This window comes from Chrysemys picta, chromosome 1 (assembly GCF_011386835.1).
Source record: "Chrysemys picta bellii isolate R12L10 chromosome 1, ASM1138683v2, whole genome shotgun sequence".
Lineage (NCBI taxonomy): Eukaryota > Metazoa > Chordata > Testudines > Emydidae > Chrysemys > Chrysemys picta.
Genome location: NC_088791.1, coordinates 235,763,590 through 235,782,183, shown reverse-complemented (window position 1 = coordinate 235,782,183; position 18,594 = coordinate 235,763,590). Strand labels below are relative to the sequence as shown.

The following is an 18,594-nucleotide window of genomic DNA, read 5'->3' as shown; positions in this document are numbered from 1 at the left end:
TTCCACATTCCTGCAGCCAGTCACAACAATGGAGAGGATTGGCCACTTGACAAGGTGATTAGTACAGCGCTGCAAGCGTTTACACTCACACCTGTGAGTCATAGCCACTCCGCTGCAGCTGTTATTCCTCTCGGAGATGTGGAGTACCTGCAGCGGTGTACCTAGGGAGATACAGCGCTGTAAGTGCCCTGCCAGTGTGGACGGGGAGTGAGTTACAGCACTGGGGGAGGCTTTACAGCACTGTAACTTGCAAGTATAGCCAAGGCCAAAGTGTTATAAAGAATGAGAATATTGCGGGGTTGATTCTCTGCTGCTCTGCACCTTGTGTAGTCATTTACATCGCAGCAAAGTGGGTGTAAAGTGCTACCATTCTAATCTGAAAGTGGTTTATCTCCATTAAGCACTCACTTTGCCCAACTGTAAATGACTACACATGGTGCAAGGGAGTGGACAATCAGCCTACAGGGAGTAGAAAGGGGCCAGGGTCCTAACCCTTTGCCATTGAAATCAATGGCAAAACTTCTAATGACTTTAGTGGAAGCAGGATTTGGCCCCAAGGTTTTACTTCTTCTCTTTCGGTGGTGTATACATGTTATGGAGATGGGAAGGTAGAAACGTATTTAGTCCTAGCACAGGGTAAACAGCATGAGTAAGTCCATCACTAATTACTTTGTATGAGGGTCATATTCTATCCTTTTCCCCTGCATGATGGGACTTTCATTCTGTACAGCTGAGAGTAAATTACATTTACATTTTCAATTCTTTTAAAGGTTTTAGAACTCTAAAATACTGACCAAATCTCAAGAGAGAAAATGAAATATGGAAAACAGTCTCCTAAGTGTCACATAAGAATGTTGTATGTGTATCATTAAACACATGAACCGTATATGTTTAAGAGCAAAAATATCTCCTTGAGATAGTAGGATGATCAGTAGTGTATCAAGATTTTTATGTACTTTATACTAAATATAAATGACTGAAATAATAGGATTTCTGATCAAATAATCTTCTTTCTTCTTACTAATTCAGTCATGAAGAGAAACATTTCCAATTATAATACCAAGTTTATTTAAAAAAATGGGGCCAGATCATCAACTGGTATAAATGGGCTTACCTCTATTGACTTCAATGGAGCTATGCTATTTACCACTGACCCATAATATTATTTAACTTAAAGTAGTATAGTCATCCCTACAGGCCTAATCTTATACAACTATGTTCATGCGATTAGTCCCATTGATTTAAATGAGCCTATTCATGGGAGTAAGAATTACTTAAAGGAGTAAGGACTCCATGTCAGGAAGTTGTCTTTCATTTTCTAATACATAAGCATCATTATATACTTTTGCTATAGCAAAGTGCATTTTATAATAACTTGTGGCACAATCCTATGTCCCTTACTCATCTGAGTTGCTCTCACTCACACTGTCATTGGAATATTTTCATGAATAATTGCTTACCAGAAGAAGTAAGGGTTTGAGGGATCAATCCCTATAATTAAGTTACTGGATATCAGATCATAGACTATTACAATTTTATTTTCTGTTATTTATTTATTTGCTCTAGATTTTGACAAGGATGGTAAGTATTATGATTTTTCCACATTAGTTTTCTATCTGGTATACCTTTTTCACATATTTTCTATTTTAACATCCTTTCATAATAGGTATTAGCAGTGGTCATTGATTCTGTGAAATGATGAATGCCCTCAACTTTGATTGGGCACAGAACTATTATATAATATAGGGTGGAATTTTCAGAAATAGCTAAGGGACTTAGACGCACCAATTGATTTAGGTGCTTTTGAAAATTTCATGCTTAGTGTTAATTAAATTAAAGGTGCTGTCTGGTCAAAGTGTGTATGTATGTGTGTGCGCGCGCACACACATGCATATATGTATATACACTGCTACCCTGATATAACGCAACCTGATATAACACAAATTCGGATATAACGTGGTAAAGCAGTGCTCCGGGGTGTGGGGGGGCGGGGCTGCGCACTCCGGTGGATCAAAGCAAGTTCGATATAACGCGGTTTCACCTATAACGCAGTAAGATCTTTTGGCTCCCAAGGACAGCGTTATATTGAGGTAGAGGTGTATATAGCTGGAGGACTGGAGACTTCAGGGAATTGTTAATATGTTATGGAGCTTTCCAACTCAGTGTCTCTGGTTTACATGTAGCTCATGGGCTTGGTTCACCACTCCATTAGGCCAGTTGTATGCCAGTATGACTGTTGATTTCAGTGGAGTCACACCAGTCTAAATCTTAGTGAAACTGTGATGAATCAATGAAGCCTCATGCAGATACTGGAAGGAAGTTGTTTCCATCTGAATGATGTTCAGTGGGCTTTGTGAAATTAATTGGTTTCAGTCCAGTGTCTAGAGGACAGATATTCACATAATCAATATTATCATTACATTATACTCCATTATCACTACAAGAATTGTTATCCTGCTGGCTATTTAGGTTGGTAGTCACCAGAACATAAGAATGGCCTTACTGGGTCAGACCAATGGTCCTTCTAGCTCAGTATCCTGTCTTCTGACAGTGGCCAATGCCAGGTGCTTAAGAGGGAATGAGCAGAACAGGTAGGTAATCATCAAGTGATCCATCCCCTGTCGCCATGGCACACAGAGGCTAGGGATGCTTCAGAACATGATTTTGCATCTCTGCCCATCCTGGCTAATAGGTCCATCAATGGCTATCTTCCATGAATTTATCTAGTTCTTTTTTGAACTCTGTTATAGTCTTGGCCTTCACAACATCCTCTGGCAAAGAGTTCCACAGGTTGACAGTGAGTTGTGTGAAGAAATGCTTCCTTTTGTTTGTTTTAAACCCACTGCCTATTAAGATATTACCATCTGATGGCTGCTCAGTCATATATGTTCAGTATTCAGTGAGATAGGTGTCTTTATCACAATTGGCACAAATTGGCAGTCTCAACAGAGAGGCCAGGGACTGAATGGACAGCTGAACAGACTTATTTCCTTACTTTAAGAGGTGTTCCCTCCTGGCCACTTTCTGGCATTGTGGATATTGTGGGAAATTTCTATATTATTTTTAGGAAAAATAGTCATTACTTGCTTTCCCTGCTCATTTTTGTTTTGTTACCAGCGGGGATTGGAGGGGTTAATTTCTTGCCTGCGACAGGGAACTGGGTAGGATGTAAGCAGGAGGCATATTGGTTGGTATGAATGAACTATTAAGCACTGTTAACATATTTGTAGTGCCCCCTCTCCACCTGATTAATTCCTTTAATGCCAATCTGTTTACAGGTTTTGATGGATCCTGCCACCCACTTGGCAGGCTATGCCTACTTTATTTTCTTCCCATATGAATTTATGTGGCAGTGCCTCCATCCCTCTTGCTCCTTCCTGGCAAAGTCACTGGGGCAGTTTGGGAGGAAAATTCTAACCACAGGGTAACCCCCGCTTACTTGTTAAATAGTTGGATACTCCCAAGAAATAACACAAATACATATAATATATTCAACACAATAATTTCATTAAACAGGTGATAAATATAACAAGGTAAAGCACTATTCTCATGATCACCAGTGCCCATGCTGATAATATCCGTGAATTTCCCCAGTCGCATGACCTGATACAGCAAATGGAAAATTAGTGAACCGTTGGTACATATACTTTGTTGGGGCCCTTGATGACCTATGACCATGTCTGTGCAGCAGTTAGCAATGTGGCGACTGGGTTCAGTACAGCCCAAAGGACTCACAAGTGGGATAAGGTGGTACGTCCCTCCTCAGGGTTCATAGGCAGCAGGTAATAAAATACCAAAACCCCGCCCCCTTGGCTTGAGGACACAGTTCAGGGAGTAAGGGGTCTCCCAAACAATTTCCCTGACTAATTAACTAAAAGATGGTGCACTCATAAACTCTGTGAATGATCCTCAGGTTTAGAGATGACTCTGGATTCCTCAGTCAGTGCAGAGGGGCTGATGGTCACTGCTGGTCGGCATCCTCTTCATGCAGTAGTCAGGCTGCTTCTGCTCCCAGGATTTCCCCTCACCCAGGGCCGGCTTTAGGCCGATTCAACCGATTCCCCAGAATGGGGCCCTGCGCCTAAGAGGGCCCTGCAACGTCCGGGGCTGCCGGTGGAGCGGAAAAAAAAAAAAGCCGCGTCCTGCTTCTCCCCCCTCCCTCCAGCGCTTGCGCCGCCATACAGCAGATCAGCTCAAGCCTGGGAGGGAGGGGTGAGGAGGAGGAATGCGGCGTGCTTGGGGAGACGCGGGGCCAGGGCGGGGATTTGGAGAGGGATCCAATGGGGCAGGGAGGGGGTGGGGCCGGAGCGGAGTTGGGGGGGCGGTGCGAGACAATTCGCGTCTCGGCGTGGGGTCTCGCACCTGCTAAAGCCGGCCCTGCCCTCACCACCTAGGGGTGCAGGGCTCAAGGTGCAGATTACGAAACTATACTAAAATCCGAACTTTAGTCTCCCACTCGAGCACTCAGATACACTCACAGCAGGCAGCAGCCCTGGACTAGCAGCCGGAGCAGAACTGGCTATGTGGTGACTGATATCCTGTAGGGAGCTGGAAGGCTAGGGTGACCAGATGAGGGAAAGAAAAAATCAGGACACATGGGGGTGGGGGGTGGGGGGAATAAATAAAGCTGAGTCAGTCCCTGCTGGCGGAGCAAAAAAAAAAAAAAAAAAAGCCAAGTCAGTCCCTGTCGGCAGAGCAAAAAAAAAGCGCTGCCAGCGGATATCGGGACAATTTGCGTCCCGACCAAAGATTGGTCGGGACACGGGACACACCCCAAAATATTGGGACGGTCCCGATTTTATCGGGACATCTGGTCACCCTATGGAAGGCTAACTTAGCCTGGCTGGGAGAAGTTTTCCCAGGAAAACTCTACAAAGTGGGAGTCACCTAGGAGAAGGAAAGGGCCAAGCTGAGGGACCTTGCTTTCAGGTCCCCAGAGGCCAGTTCTTGGGGAATCCTGCATGCTGGGAGCAGCTTGGGGGTGTGTGGACAGGGGTAAGGGGGCTGAGGCTGGGGTTGCAGCTGGGGGTGGGTCTGGGGCCAGGAGCGGGGTCAGGGATGGAGCCTCAGGACCAATAACCAGACATTAACTTCATGATTGTCAGCCAAGGGAGGCAGAACATATGAAAACAGCATGACTATAAGTTGAAACAAGACCAGAAGCACGAGCAGACTGGGTTAAGTAGACTGCTGCCGAATTCAGTGAGAGAGATTTGAATCCTGGAAGTTTGGACAAGTGAGGCTGGCTGGTTGGGCTACCATCATCAACATATATATAAGCTTTGCTTTTCCATTCTAAGCTAAAGACCCTACTTGACTAATAAATGCTGGCTTGTTTTGAAAAGGCTGTCCTGTGTCACTATAAATATCTGCTGGCTATATGACTCCCAGGCAGGGTAATGGCTTATCTACGCTGGGAGTTATTCTAGAGTTGCTATGGGCAGGTCTTCACTACAGGTGGGGGGGGGGTCAATTTAAGATACGCAAATTCAGCTACGCGAATAGCGTAACTGAATTCGACGTATCGCAGCCGACTTACCCCGCTGTAGGGACGGCGGCAAAATCGACCTCTGCGGCTTCCCGTCGACGGCGCTTACTCCTACCTCCGCTGGTGGAGTAAGAGCGTCGATTCAGGGATCGATTGTCGCGTCCCGATGGGACGCGATAAATCGATCCCCGAGAGGTCGATTTCTACCCGCCGATTCAGGCGGGTAGTGTAGACCTAGCCTATTTCTGATTGACTATTCCTGATGAACTCCATGTGTGATTGCCCCTATTCTGGAATAAGAGTGCCTTATTCCAAATTATTTTTTTCTGCTTTGGCAGTGGTTTAAGCTTTTGAAATATGGTAGTCTTATTCCAGAATAAGAGCATTCACACATGTAGTTAATCAGGAAGAATTAATCCACTTTAAATTCACACTCTCCCTTATTCCAGATTAATTTTAATGTGTAGACAACCCTAAATCTTTGACAGAGATCTACACTCATTTTGGCCTGCTGGAGGAGCCACAGTGAGAGACAGCAGTGCTGAAGCCAAGGGGATCAATCTTGGAGTAGTGGAGTTGTGGGTCTCCTCTTTGTGAAAAATTGGAGGCTCAAGGCTAGCACTAACAGAGTACACTCATCGAGAGAATGTATAAAAATCTATGTGCTCTGTGGATCTGTGCAAGGCATGTCGACAAGACAACGTGGGGATCAATGCACTCATTTTAGCTGTTCTGTGGATAAATATAAAATTTTGATCTAAGGTCCTGAGATAACATTTTTGTTGTCACAGGCACTAAATTCAGTCCCTAAGTATCTTCTAGGGCTTTTCGACTTTATCCACAGAGATATGTTACAATAAATCTTTTTTTAAAAAGCATATAAGGTACATGAATAATCCATTTTCTGTTTTCACTTCCCTTGTTTGATTTTTTTTCATTATCTGCTGGGCTCTAGTGGATTGAACACAAGACTAGGAAACAAGAAATCCTGAGTTCTAGTCTCACATTTTAAGTGCTGTGTAGTCTTGGTCAAGTCACTTAAATTCTCTTGGTTTCAGTTTCCCTATCTGGAAAATATGGATAGTAATATGTACTTGTACACCATATAGAGATGTGAGGATTAATTAATGTTTGTATAGCAATTTAAAGATATGGGCCAGATCCTCATTGATGTTTCTTGGTATAAATCTATTTATTTCAATGAAACCTTACCAATTTACACTAGCTGAGATTCTGGGCCACAAATGTTAATTATAAATAATATTGCTGTGTTGTCTGTTTGGGGCAAGTGCTACTGGCACTTCCTTTTGCATTTTGGTACAGGAGGAGATTGCATACTATTACCAGAAAATTTATTGAATAATATTAAACACATGCCATTATTTTCTGGTAAAGAAAAAATAGCAAATATAGGCTCTGATCCGGCACCATTAGAGTCAATGTGATCTTTGTCATTGACTTCAATGTAAGTAGGATTAATCCCACAATCAGCATTTATTTATACCTCCTAATAATTTTAGGAAATAAATAACAGCTTAGCAACAGTATTAAATCTTGATGAGTTGGAGAGCCTCTTCTTTATGAAATGCTACCAGAAAAAGCCACAAAAGAATAACGCCACAGCATGCTGATGTGCTGAAATGTTTGCATCACGAAGTTGTATCCCCACAATTCATGTAATAGTGTATTGTCACAATGCAAACATAGGAGAGCATTCTGAGGACTTCGGACCATGCAGGATGCTGCCAGGAAATGCTGCCAAATCTGTAGGTGCACGGAGCCTCTAGGACCTGGCCTCCTACCAAGCTACTGAGTTATTTGTTACTCACACTGCAGTGCCATGTCCCTCTGGGACAGCTCACACTGCTTAACAATTAACTTCCATCTACTATTCATCTAACTCACTCCAAAAACGCATACATCATTTCACATTATTTATCTCCCCTTAGTGGGACTGGACCGCCCTACTATCCTGCCCCCCTGATGCTAGCACAAACTGGAGTTTGGGGCAGATTATATACCGAATATTGAGTTTTGCAGCTGGGATTAATGGGTTCTGAAATGGGCTCCAACTTTACTTTTATACTTTTATTATGTCCCCACCTTTCTAAGGTGAACAGTCTCCCTCTTTTCAATCTCTCTTCATATTTTTTCATGCCCTTGATCATTCTTGTCACTCTTCTCTGAACCCCTTTCTAGTTCTGAAATATTCTTTTTTGAGATGTGGTGACCAGGACAGCACACAGCTTTCCGGATGAGGCTGCACGGCTGATTAATACTCTTTGCTTTCTGGTCAGTTTTTGATTCATAACAATGCTTTGCCTCTGACCCTGTGACTACTTAGCTTCTTTAGTAGCCTCGTGTGTGGGACAAGGCCTTTGGGAAGTCCTAAATAAATTATGTCAACTGATTCTTCTTTATCTACTACTTTTATTGACAAGTTCAAAGATTCCTAAGAGATGAGTAAGAAATAATTTTCTGTTGCAGAAACCATGCTAATTTTAGGTGTTTGTTATTCTGTTTTTAATTGCTGTTCCAACCAATTTACCAGGTAGGATGTACAGCTTACAGGTCCTGGATCACAGCCCTGTTTAAAATACAACATTTTGCTATCTTCCAATTTTTGGGTGGCTTTTCTTAATGAAATATTGTTTATTATTGTTAGCAGCTCAGGTGCTTCATACTTACGCTCCATGAGCACTCTCGGATGCATACCCTCTTAGGTTGTTGACTTATTGAATTTTAAATTATGCTGACCATGATTTTGCAGCCAGTGTAGATGGACAAGTCATATTTGTCATCATGCCACCTGGGTGGTGGTAAATATCAACTACAAAGGTGTGGTCAATGCCCTGTTTGTTAACATAACTCCTCAAGATTCAGAGGGGTAGCCGTGTTAGTCTGAATCTGTAAAAAGCAACAGAGGGTCCTGTGGCATCTTCACCAAGCATTCTCAAAACTACGATACCCACGCAAGGAAATAAAGAAACAAATCAACAGAGCCAGACGTGTACCCAGAAGCCTACAAGACAGGCCCAAAAAAGAAACCAACAGAACTCCACTGGCCATCACCTACAGTCCTCAGCTTAAACCTCTCCAACGCATCATCAGTGATCTACAACCCATCCTGGACAATGATCCCTCACTTTCACAGACCTTGAGAGGCAGGCCACAGACAACCTGCCAACCTTAAGCATATTCTGACCAGCAACCACGCACCGCACCGTAACAACTCTTACTCAGGAACCAACCCATGCAACAAACCTCGATGCCAACTCTGCCCACATATCTACACCAGCAACACCATCACAGGACCTAACCAGATCAGCTACAACATCACCGGCTCATTCACCTGCACGTCCACCAATGTTATATATGCCATCATATGCCAGCAATGCCCCTCTGCTATGTACATTGGCCAAACTGGACAGTCACTACGCAAGAGGATAAATGGACACAAGTCAGGTATCAGGAATGGCAATATACAAAAACCTGTAGGAGAACACTTCAACCTCCCTGGCCACACAATAGCAGATGTAAAGGTAGCCATCTTACAGCAAAAAAAACTTCAGGACCAGACTCCAAAGAGAAACTGCTGAGCTCCAGTTCATTTGCAAATTTGACGCCATCAGATCAGGATTAAAGGAAGACTGTGAATGGCTATCCAACTACAGAAGCAGTTTCTCCTCCCTTGGTGTTCACACCTCAACTGCTAGCAGAGCACCTCACCCTCCCGGATTGAACTAACCTCGTTATCTCCAGACTGATTTATACCTGCCTCTGGAGATTTCCATTACTTGCATCTGAAGAAGTGAGGTTCTTACCCACGAAAGCTTATGCTCCCAATACTTCTGTTAGTCTTAAAGGTGCCACAGGACCCTCTGTTGCTTCCTCAAGATTGTATCCTAACTTGCTGTAATTTTCTAGTGAAGAGCTCCTTAGAGATATGTGCATCTCAATTCATTACTAATCCTGTTTTTCACACTTGCTGTCTGGTCACCCTAATCCTGTTAGTCATTCTGTTTTCCCATCACCCATTTTTTTTTTAAATAAACTAATGCAAAATTAAAAATGGGTTAGGTGGAGTGGGGGTGGGGCCTGGGGCTGAGTGGGAGCTTGGGGGTCCGCACAATTTTTAAAATCAAAATGGGGTCCTCGGGTTGCTAAAGTTTGAGAACTGCTGAGCTAGAAGATTTTGTTTTGTTGTTTGACATTGGGAAATGATTTGCTTCTATTGAAAAGTATTTACTCCTGAGGCACAGTCATGTTTTCCATGCATGAATCCTTGACCTACTGTGCTTAAAGACAAATCCCAGAAATCTGAAAATTTGAAAATTGCAGCAATAAATTGAGGGCCCAAATTCTAAACTTAGGTGCCTAAGTTAGGCAACTAGATTCAGATTTAAGGGACTAAATACACATTTAGTCATTTTAACTGCCTACTGGCTAAATACCTATTTTAAGTGTCTAAATATGGATTTATCATAGTTGCCCAAGTTTAGATACCCAAGTTTGATGACTTGGCAGTACTTTTCTAGCTCTCAGTACTCAAAGTGGAAAGGGCCCTGAGGAGACAGGATATTTCAGTGACTAAACCCGCACACAGCATTTAAAATACTTAGATACTGGTGTTGGATGTCTACAAAGATCTAAGACAGAGGGACAGATGGATAAATAGAGGCCAAAATCTGGTCCCATTAAAGTCACTGTGAGTTTTCCCATTGATTTCAGTAGGACTACGATTTGTCCCTATATATATATACAACTCTTTGTGTTATAAAGAATGAGAATATTGCGGGGTTGATTCTCTGCTGCTCTGTACCTTGTGTAGTCATTTACATCGCAGCAAAGTGGGTGTAAAGTGCTACCATTCTAATCTGAAAGTGGTTTATCTCCATTAAGCACTCACTTTGCCCAACTGTAAATGACTACACATGGTGCAAGGGAGTGGACAATCAGCCTACAGGGAGTAGAAAGGGGCCAGGGTCCTAACCCTTTGCCATTGAAATCAGTGGCAAAACTTCTAATGACTTTAGTGGAAGCAGGATTTGGCCCCAAGGTTTTACTTCTTCTCTTTCGGTGGTGTATACAGGTTATGGAGATGGGAAGGTAGAAACGTATTTAGTCCTAGCACAGGGTAAACAGCATGAGTAAGTCCATCACTAATTACTTTGTATGAGGGTCATATTCTATCCTTTTCCCCTGCACAAATTAAACTAATGCAAAATTAAAAATGGGTTAGGGGTGCTGGAGGATGGTAGGTGCTACTGGATGAAAGGGCGTCAACTTAGCTTACTTCTCTCCCCTGCAGTGTGCTCTGCTCTTGTACAAGAAGCTGCTTAAAGAAAGTGGCTTAGCACTGAGAGCAGGGGGGCCATAGACAACAGCTGAATCCAGGCAGCTTGCCACACTATGAAAGATGCCTTTCCTAGAGTCTAGTACCGTGCAAGGAGATGAAAATGAATAACAGGTGCTAGAGAGGCTGCAGGAGCAGATCATTAGCAGGAAGAAGCAATTTTTTCCTTCTCTCCCCTACTCTCCCGCTTTGTCCAACAATTTACCAGCAAGCAGGCATGTTGTTTTGTTTTTAAATGGAGAGATTTTACCTGTGACACCATGGCCTCTTCCTTGTTGCCCATCTGGGGCTCATGACCCCACAGCTGAAAATCATCACAGTGTGGCAGAGCATAAGTCACAGAATAGATCTGCAGATTTTAGAAAACTGAACTGTGAAGCAATCATTGATGACAACAAGAGGGTTCCTAAAGAGGATGACATTTTCTCACCACCTGAAATTAACCGCAAATTAACATTTTGAGAAATGACTGTTCCCAGAACTCTTGCAATTGAGACAAATGAAATAATGTAACAAACAAAAATAATCACAATTGTGTCTTCATGTGTCTATCCATGATTCTGTGCATGCTTGTGTATGCATGCACGTGTATGCATGTGCGTATATGCTAGAAGTGGTCAAATAATACAAAAAGTGATTTATGAATATTTTCATAATGGTGAGTTATTTATGGGGTCATATTTTTGTGTGAGTATTCAGCTCACTAGTTAATTTATGAAAATGTTTGAATCCTGAAGGTTTGATAATTTTAGCATAACCTCCTCTGAAAAGTCATACTGAGAATGCATTATTTGTTGTGCTTTGTTTGTTATTTGCTGTTCTTTAGTGATTAATGTTTCAGGAAGCAGAAGCAATACAGTATGACTTAGGTGACCAAACACATATCAGGAATAATATAAAGTGAAGTGAACAGTTGAGGTGAGCATTAGTAAGCAACTGATTGTCTGAAATGCTTTGAACAAAACATTTGGTTACTGTTTATGAATAACTAATAGATTCATAGAAGTCAGGTTGACAAATGGTTTGTGAACAGATAAAAGGATACATTTGTCAGATAATTTATTCTCAGTTAAAATTTCTACTAGAGTTTACATGTATATTGGCCTAAAACTATCTCACCTGCACGTGGTGAATGAATTCATCTCTGTGCCCTGGACTACACTGGAGGAGGGGGGCGGGAATCGATCTAAGTTACACAACTTCACACAACGTACTTAGATCGACTTTCCGGGGTGTCTTCACTGTGGTGAGTCGACTGCAGCCGCTCCCCTGTCATCTCTACCTGCGCCTCTCGCAGCGCTGGAGTACAGGAGTGGATGGGAGAGGGCTTGGGGGTTGATTTATCGCGTCTAGACTAGACGTGATAAATTGATCCCCGCTGGATCGATCGCTGCCCGCCGATCCGTCAGGTAGTGTAGACGTGCCCTGTTACTGGAACTTCTAAAATTTTAAATCTCTGAGTAGATTCAAACAGTCCCCACATTGTTGTTTCTGTGTTTTAAAGCAATCAGCAGATTTTTTTCCCCTGCAAAAATTACATTGGCCAAGTGTTCCAGGACGTACAAGATTCATACTGGAACGGGGGAGAGGGGATGGCCAGGAGGCCATGGCCCTGCCACTTTTTACGGGCCCTAAGGGCAAGCGACTGGAGAGAGGAGGCAGAGAGGAGCATGCAGGGGTGGGGTCTTGGGGGGAAGAGGCAACATGGGACTGGAGCCTTAGGAGAAGAGGCGGTGCGGGGGCAGGGTGTTGGCGGGAACAGGCAGGGCAGGGGTTCAGGCGACTGTGCCCCCCCCCCCACCTTTAGGGCACTTCTGCCACTCCTGATAGAGCTAGAAATGGGATGTTTACATTAGTGGAGGGAGAGATTGCCAGGTTTCCAATAGGACACACAGGAGTTATTTCTAGCCCTGCAAGAGCCTGTGATGTAAACATTTACATATGTGGCAATTTTACATTTAGAGGTATGTTAGGTCATTTTTGAAGTTCTGCATGACTCCTCCTAAGGGTAACTAAGGCATCTGGCTTTACAAGAGGAGGGATACATAAATAGACCCAATCATGGTTTTTGAAACTCTTTTGTAAAATAGCAATACTGTAAAATCTGTGGCACAAACGTAATACATTATGGAGAGGTGTAATATAGAGATCCTACTGCGTCTCATTCACTTTGCCACTTGTGAACAATGTAGCAATTCTTGAGTCCTGCCAATTAAAACTTTATACCACACCATCACGTGTTGCATGATTATAGGCAGCTCAGGTAGTGCTTCCTGTAATTAAAGTTGCCGAACATGTTCCATTATAAGACCCTATTTTCTTTTGCTTATAACTTTGCCAAACTGTTTGGGCCTGTTGGGTGTCTGCATTAGGCTGATTTTTGGCGGGAAGTTCCTGCTGAATTGGTTCAGCTGTTTCTGAGAACAAGAAAAATAGTGTTTTGCCTACATTAAAAAACATTACAAGTTTCATTGAGAAACTGTAGAGCCTCCATGCTTTGGAGCAAGGGCTTGAAATGGGGCGGTGGGGCAATTGTGTCAGGGATATGCCTTTTGCCATTCCTGTTATAATTCCTCCAAAAAATCTTAGTTGCACATGTTCAGTGCAGATGTGAGAGTTTGGCAGCTAAATTCTCCAAGCCCTGAGCATGCTTCATCTCCTCACCACCCCTACAAGACTGTGCATGTGCTATATCCACAGAGTGATGGAGGATGTTTCATCTGAAGGCTGCAGAAGTTGAGTACACCTTTCCCTGCAATTGCTCCTCCTGGCTGCCAGAGGCTATTCTGGCACCAGGCACTGGTACCGAGAGCAGGGAGACTGTTCCTCCTGTGCTTCCAGACAGTGGGGTGGAGAAGGAGGAAGCAATCTGACTGGAATGCAGAGAGATGGTGAATGAGGCAGGGGAGGAGAGGGAAGGGTGGGCGACAGGGTCAGGAGCTCACTGGAAGGAGGGGAGCAGGAGCCAGGATCTGGAACAGAGGTAGTGAAATTGTACTAGGCACTGGGGACAGGAGCAGGAGCCTGGAATGGGGTAGGATGGGAGTGTGCATCTATGTGTGTGAAGGTGGGGTGGGCAGGAGCCTGGGACATGTTTTGAGGGAGTAGAAGCAGGAGACAGGAGCAGGAGCTGGGGAGGGAGCGAGGTATAGGAGCTGAAAGGCATACAGAGAGGTTGGGGATGGGAAAGGAGGGGAAGGGAGGGATGGGGCAGAAGAGTCTGTAACCATTATGGTATATTCCCATTCAGAATCTTGAATTGAACCCAGGAGTCCTGAGTCTGAACATTCCTTTGCTGTCTAGCAAATATCTATGAAACCCATCACCCAAGTGTGTGCCTCTATCCCCAAAGGTATTTAGGCACCTAACTCCCATTGATTTTCAATGGGAATTAGTTGCCTAAATACCTTTGAGGATTGGGGTCTAAGAAACTACAGTGAAAGCACCATGGAAATGCCCAGGAGGAAATGAATAATTTTTCATTCAGTGCTGGGTTTGGATTGTGAACAGTAAATAATGCATAGTGCCACATGTTTAATGATGAGGATAAAAAGAAATATTGACTGGCTACCCATCAGTGAGCACTGTCCATTCTGTGCACTGAATGAGATGGGGTCCTGTGAAAAAAATTGTATGTGAGCGTGTAATTAAAGACTGAGTCATATTGAACAAAGGGGCCAAATTCAGATTGCACAAGTAACCTTAATTCAGGTATTACCTAACTATTTTGCTTGATTTTGCAACCTAAATGTTTCTTTAACAAGATTTTTAATGTAATTTTATTATATAAAATATGTCTGTCAGTGAGTATTTGTAGAAGCTAGAGGCTGGAAAGGTCTATTAAATCATCTAGTCCTTTTCTCTGCCAATGCAGAATTATTCTCTGTTGACATTCACTAATGTTTTGCCCTGTCTAGTTTAAATGTACCAAGTAATGTTCACATTAATAGAGTTTTCTTTTTTTAATATATCACTTTTTAAATATTTAACACGTTTTATCTCTATTGCAGTCTTTACAATATGTTATTTTTGTGTTTTAGCTGTCATTTGGATGCTGATATGTAAAGCAAAATGGCTAAAATCAACACCCAGCACTCCTACCCTGCTATGCACAGGCTGCCTGTTAGGACCACTGATGAAGAAATTGAAAGAATTGAAAATGGCTTTAGCAGGTAATATGTTCCTTTCTTCACAGTCAAGAAGACAGAAATTACTGCATACATTGAGGCATGCCTGTAGTGCTATGCATTATGGGAGTGCTTGCCCACACAGTCTTTGACCCAGTGAAGTTAACTGAGTTTCAACTGTTAGTAGCTGTGATGAGCAAAAGGCACAACAATAGGAAAGCTATTATCACTTCTGCTTCTGGAGCTAAATCCTGGATTCCTTGGGTAACAACACTATTCACTTCAGTGGGAGCAGTATAAGTGCTCAAGGAAAACCAAATCCCATTCACAGAATACTCCTCACATTTTTGGGTTCGGTACTGGGATGAGTTGGAGGGGTTAGAAGAGAAGGGATCCTCTCTCTATGCCAAGCTACTGATTCCCCAGGGGGAATGGCTGTTGAATCTGCATAGTTGCAAACCCACTGGCTCTAATTATAGGTCATCTCTCAATCCTCCCTGCAGTCTGGGGCAAAAGGAGCCCCTTACAGGACTGTGGGCTCATAGGAGTGGTGTGTTGCTTTGCAGCCTCCTCATATCTTCCTCCCATACAGTTGAATTGTACCAGCTACCTTTGCACTCAGGGCTCTCTGTGGCATGGGTAGACTCGGAGAGTGCGTGGTGGATATAACGTATAAGCAAATGAGTTAATGTGTTATAAAACACCACTCATTTCCCCAATTTAGATGAGCCCCATGCCTGTAGGGAGGGGAGGGAGAGTAGGATTTACCCGGAATGTTCTGCAGTGCATTTACAGCAGTGAAAATATGGCTCGGTTTGTTCTTGAGGATGCACAGCGTCTCAGTCAAGCTTGCCTCTTTTTAGGGGCAACTAATGTGGGTTGTTTATTATTTGTGCTCTAAGACTGGAGAAACATATTAGCTTGACTGGATTTGGTTGTGTGAATAATGGGTGTGGGGTGTTGAGTAACCAGTAGATAGCCTGGAAACACCCACTTTCCCCTTTTGGGTCCACTGACTTTTCCTTCTGTATAGAGTGGGCACCTTCTTCCTGCACATGGGCTATATATGACTGTTCATAGCTGCATAATGAAGGTGGAGTTGCCTTTATTCCATTCAGAATGGCCTGTTTGACCTAGAGATACTGCACAATGTCCTCACTTTGAGAGATATGCAGCCACCATGACTGCGGATCTTAGCATGGGTTTGCATCTGTGCACAGTGACACCGCTGGAAAAGAGAGAAAATATGGCTGAAAGCAAGGGTCAGTCTTTCCTTCTTTCCTCTATGTCCTTTTACTAAAGGATATCAGTAATCGACAGTTTGCAGAACAAAATTACTGATGCAGTTGTGAGTGCATTTTTCTAAAGGTTTAAATGTAAAACCGAGTCACTGTATTCAGTGACAATATCTGAGGTAAAGACTTAATTATGACAGCTAATGGGGCTTAAATATACATGTCTACCATATGAATTACACTCTCTCAACATGAGGGTAATCCTGGAAAAGCATTTGTTTCAAACATTCTGTTTGCTGTGGCCAATATTAATTACAAGAATTACAGATGAGTAAAAAAGATCCCTTTAAAAGAGATGACATATTAAAGGTAATTGGATTAGATATGTGTGTGTGTGTGTGTGTGTGTGTGTGTGTGAAAGATAGAGAGAGAAGAGTTGTAAGATGATTGCTAGAAAATATAAAATGCCCTTGTAACATCAATCAGCAGCCTGAAATGACATACACTCAGTGAGATATACCAGTATTTATCAAGAGACAACGTAGTTTGGCTTAGTCAGGCTGTGAGTAAGAATGTAATTCTAAGCAACAATGAGACAAACTTGTGAATTTTTTTATAATACTGAAGCACTCCATGAAGCTCATGCAATTTTTTGCAAAAATGTTACCAATGTGATTGAAATGAAAACAGGAAATATAGCTTATAACCTATGTGTTTGTAAAAAATGTCAGGAAGTTTGGAATTGTGGCAAAGAGAGTAAGTGAATGGAGAACTTCAAGAGTTCATGTGTGTTGTAATGCATTGTTTCATATGTTGTCTTTCACAAATCGCAAAAGGTGGTTCTTATCCCCAAACCCACATTAAGGCTTTTGTTATAAACCATGAGTCATTATCATAGATAAGTGGAAATCCACATCTCCGGTTCCCTTATGTCTCTGATTCTGCAGTTTGAGGAGATAGGAGGGGAATTAGAATCCCTAAAGCATACTGGGGAGATGGAGGACTAACAGGACTAAAAGAATACTTTTTAAGAAATTGAAAACTAAGATTTTCATGTAATAACAGGTCTCCAAGAGCTAGGACTTTAAATTAAACATCAAATGTAGTGAGAATTGTCAATACTGGCAAGAGAGGTAGTCTCTGCCCCACACAATGTACAGTGGCAGCTTTTTCTCTGTAACTCATGGGTGTGATTGAGAGCGAAAGTGTGCTACCAACCTAGTCCACTGTACCAAAAAACTCTTGCTCTGATTTTTAAAATCCAGCCTCCCCTAATGTATGGATGTGGATGACATAACAGGGATATCAAACTAGCTGATATGGAGACACAATCGGGTAGTTAGATGTCTAAATGGCATCAGTCACTCAAAAGGGGACATTAAAAATTGGGTCAGAACCTTGAAATGTTTCCATTAAATCAAACTGTCCTTTGCAGGTGAAAGTGATTTTGTTTCATTTTGCTCAAAGGCCAAATAAGTGCAAAAGCAAATTTAGGGCCAGATTAGGGGTAGGCCTTCCATGGATGCATAAAGAGGGCAAGGTGAAACTTCCACACCTGCACCTCCTATGCATGGACCAGGGTAAGCATTGTGCAGGGCTAGCTCTGCCAGATACCCAGAAGGAAGGGAGGAGGTTGGAGCTAGATATGAACAACTGCAGATGAGCTTGCAGACTTCACTCCCTGAAGGGTGGAGCAGCAGCTGCATTTACCATTGATTCTCTCAGAGGCCTGATCTACGCTGATGGAAGAGGGTGTCCATCAACACGGCTAACTTTGTTCAGGGAGGTGGTGTTCCTACACTGACAGAAAAACCCCTTCTGTATTCGCTTCTGCGCTAAGGGGCTATGCCAGCATAGTTATGCCAACACATAGTCTCCGTAATGTAGACATACCCTCAGGGCATATGTACACAGCTTAATACGGTAAATGACCTTTTTAAAACAAAAGTCAAGCACCAAGAACAAAACACAAGACCTCCCAAAATACAATGAGACAGCCATTGACCCATCCAGCACCAGTCCCTTAGCCAAAGCCTGAGGAAAGAGCTGGGCCTTGTTCCTTTTCCTGAAGTTAAGCAGATTCTGGCTCTGATGGAGCAGCTGAGGAAGTAAATTCTGGAGTCAAGGACCATACACTAAGAATACCAGGTCATGGAGAGAGCGGGGTGGGGGGGAGAGCTAACTCAATGTCTCCTGAGTCAATGGAAGTCTTTTCATTGATTTCAGTGAGCACTGGGTTGGATTCTAGGTGATTAAATCTGGTGACTGTTAGCTTGAGTGTGCCAGCTGATCTCAACTAGGTTGAAAGCTGATCTTTCAAATAGCCAGGACTCAAACTGTATAGCTTTATAGATCAAAATCAATGCCCAGACTTAAATACAAAGCCCA

General features: G+C 42.9%; 1 protein-coding gene across 3 annotated transcripts in view; it reads left to right on the top strand.

The window, feature by feature from the left end:
* Nucleotides 1-18,594, top strand: part of CNGA3 (cyclic nucleotide gated channel subunit alpha 3) — a 76,066-nt gene that overhangs the window by 25,119 nt on the left and 32,353 nt on the right. For all 3 annotated transcript variants that reach the window (XM_065580832.1, XM_024104404.3, XM_005283202.4), the window contains one exon: nucleotides 14,885-15,016. In XM_065580832.1, the coding sequence (XP_065436904.1) occupies nucleotides 14,916-15,016 (101 nt within the window). In that variant the 5' untranslated portion in view covers nucleotides 14,885-14,915. The remainder of the gene's footprint in view (nucleotides 1-14,884; nucleotides 15,017-18,594) is intronic.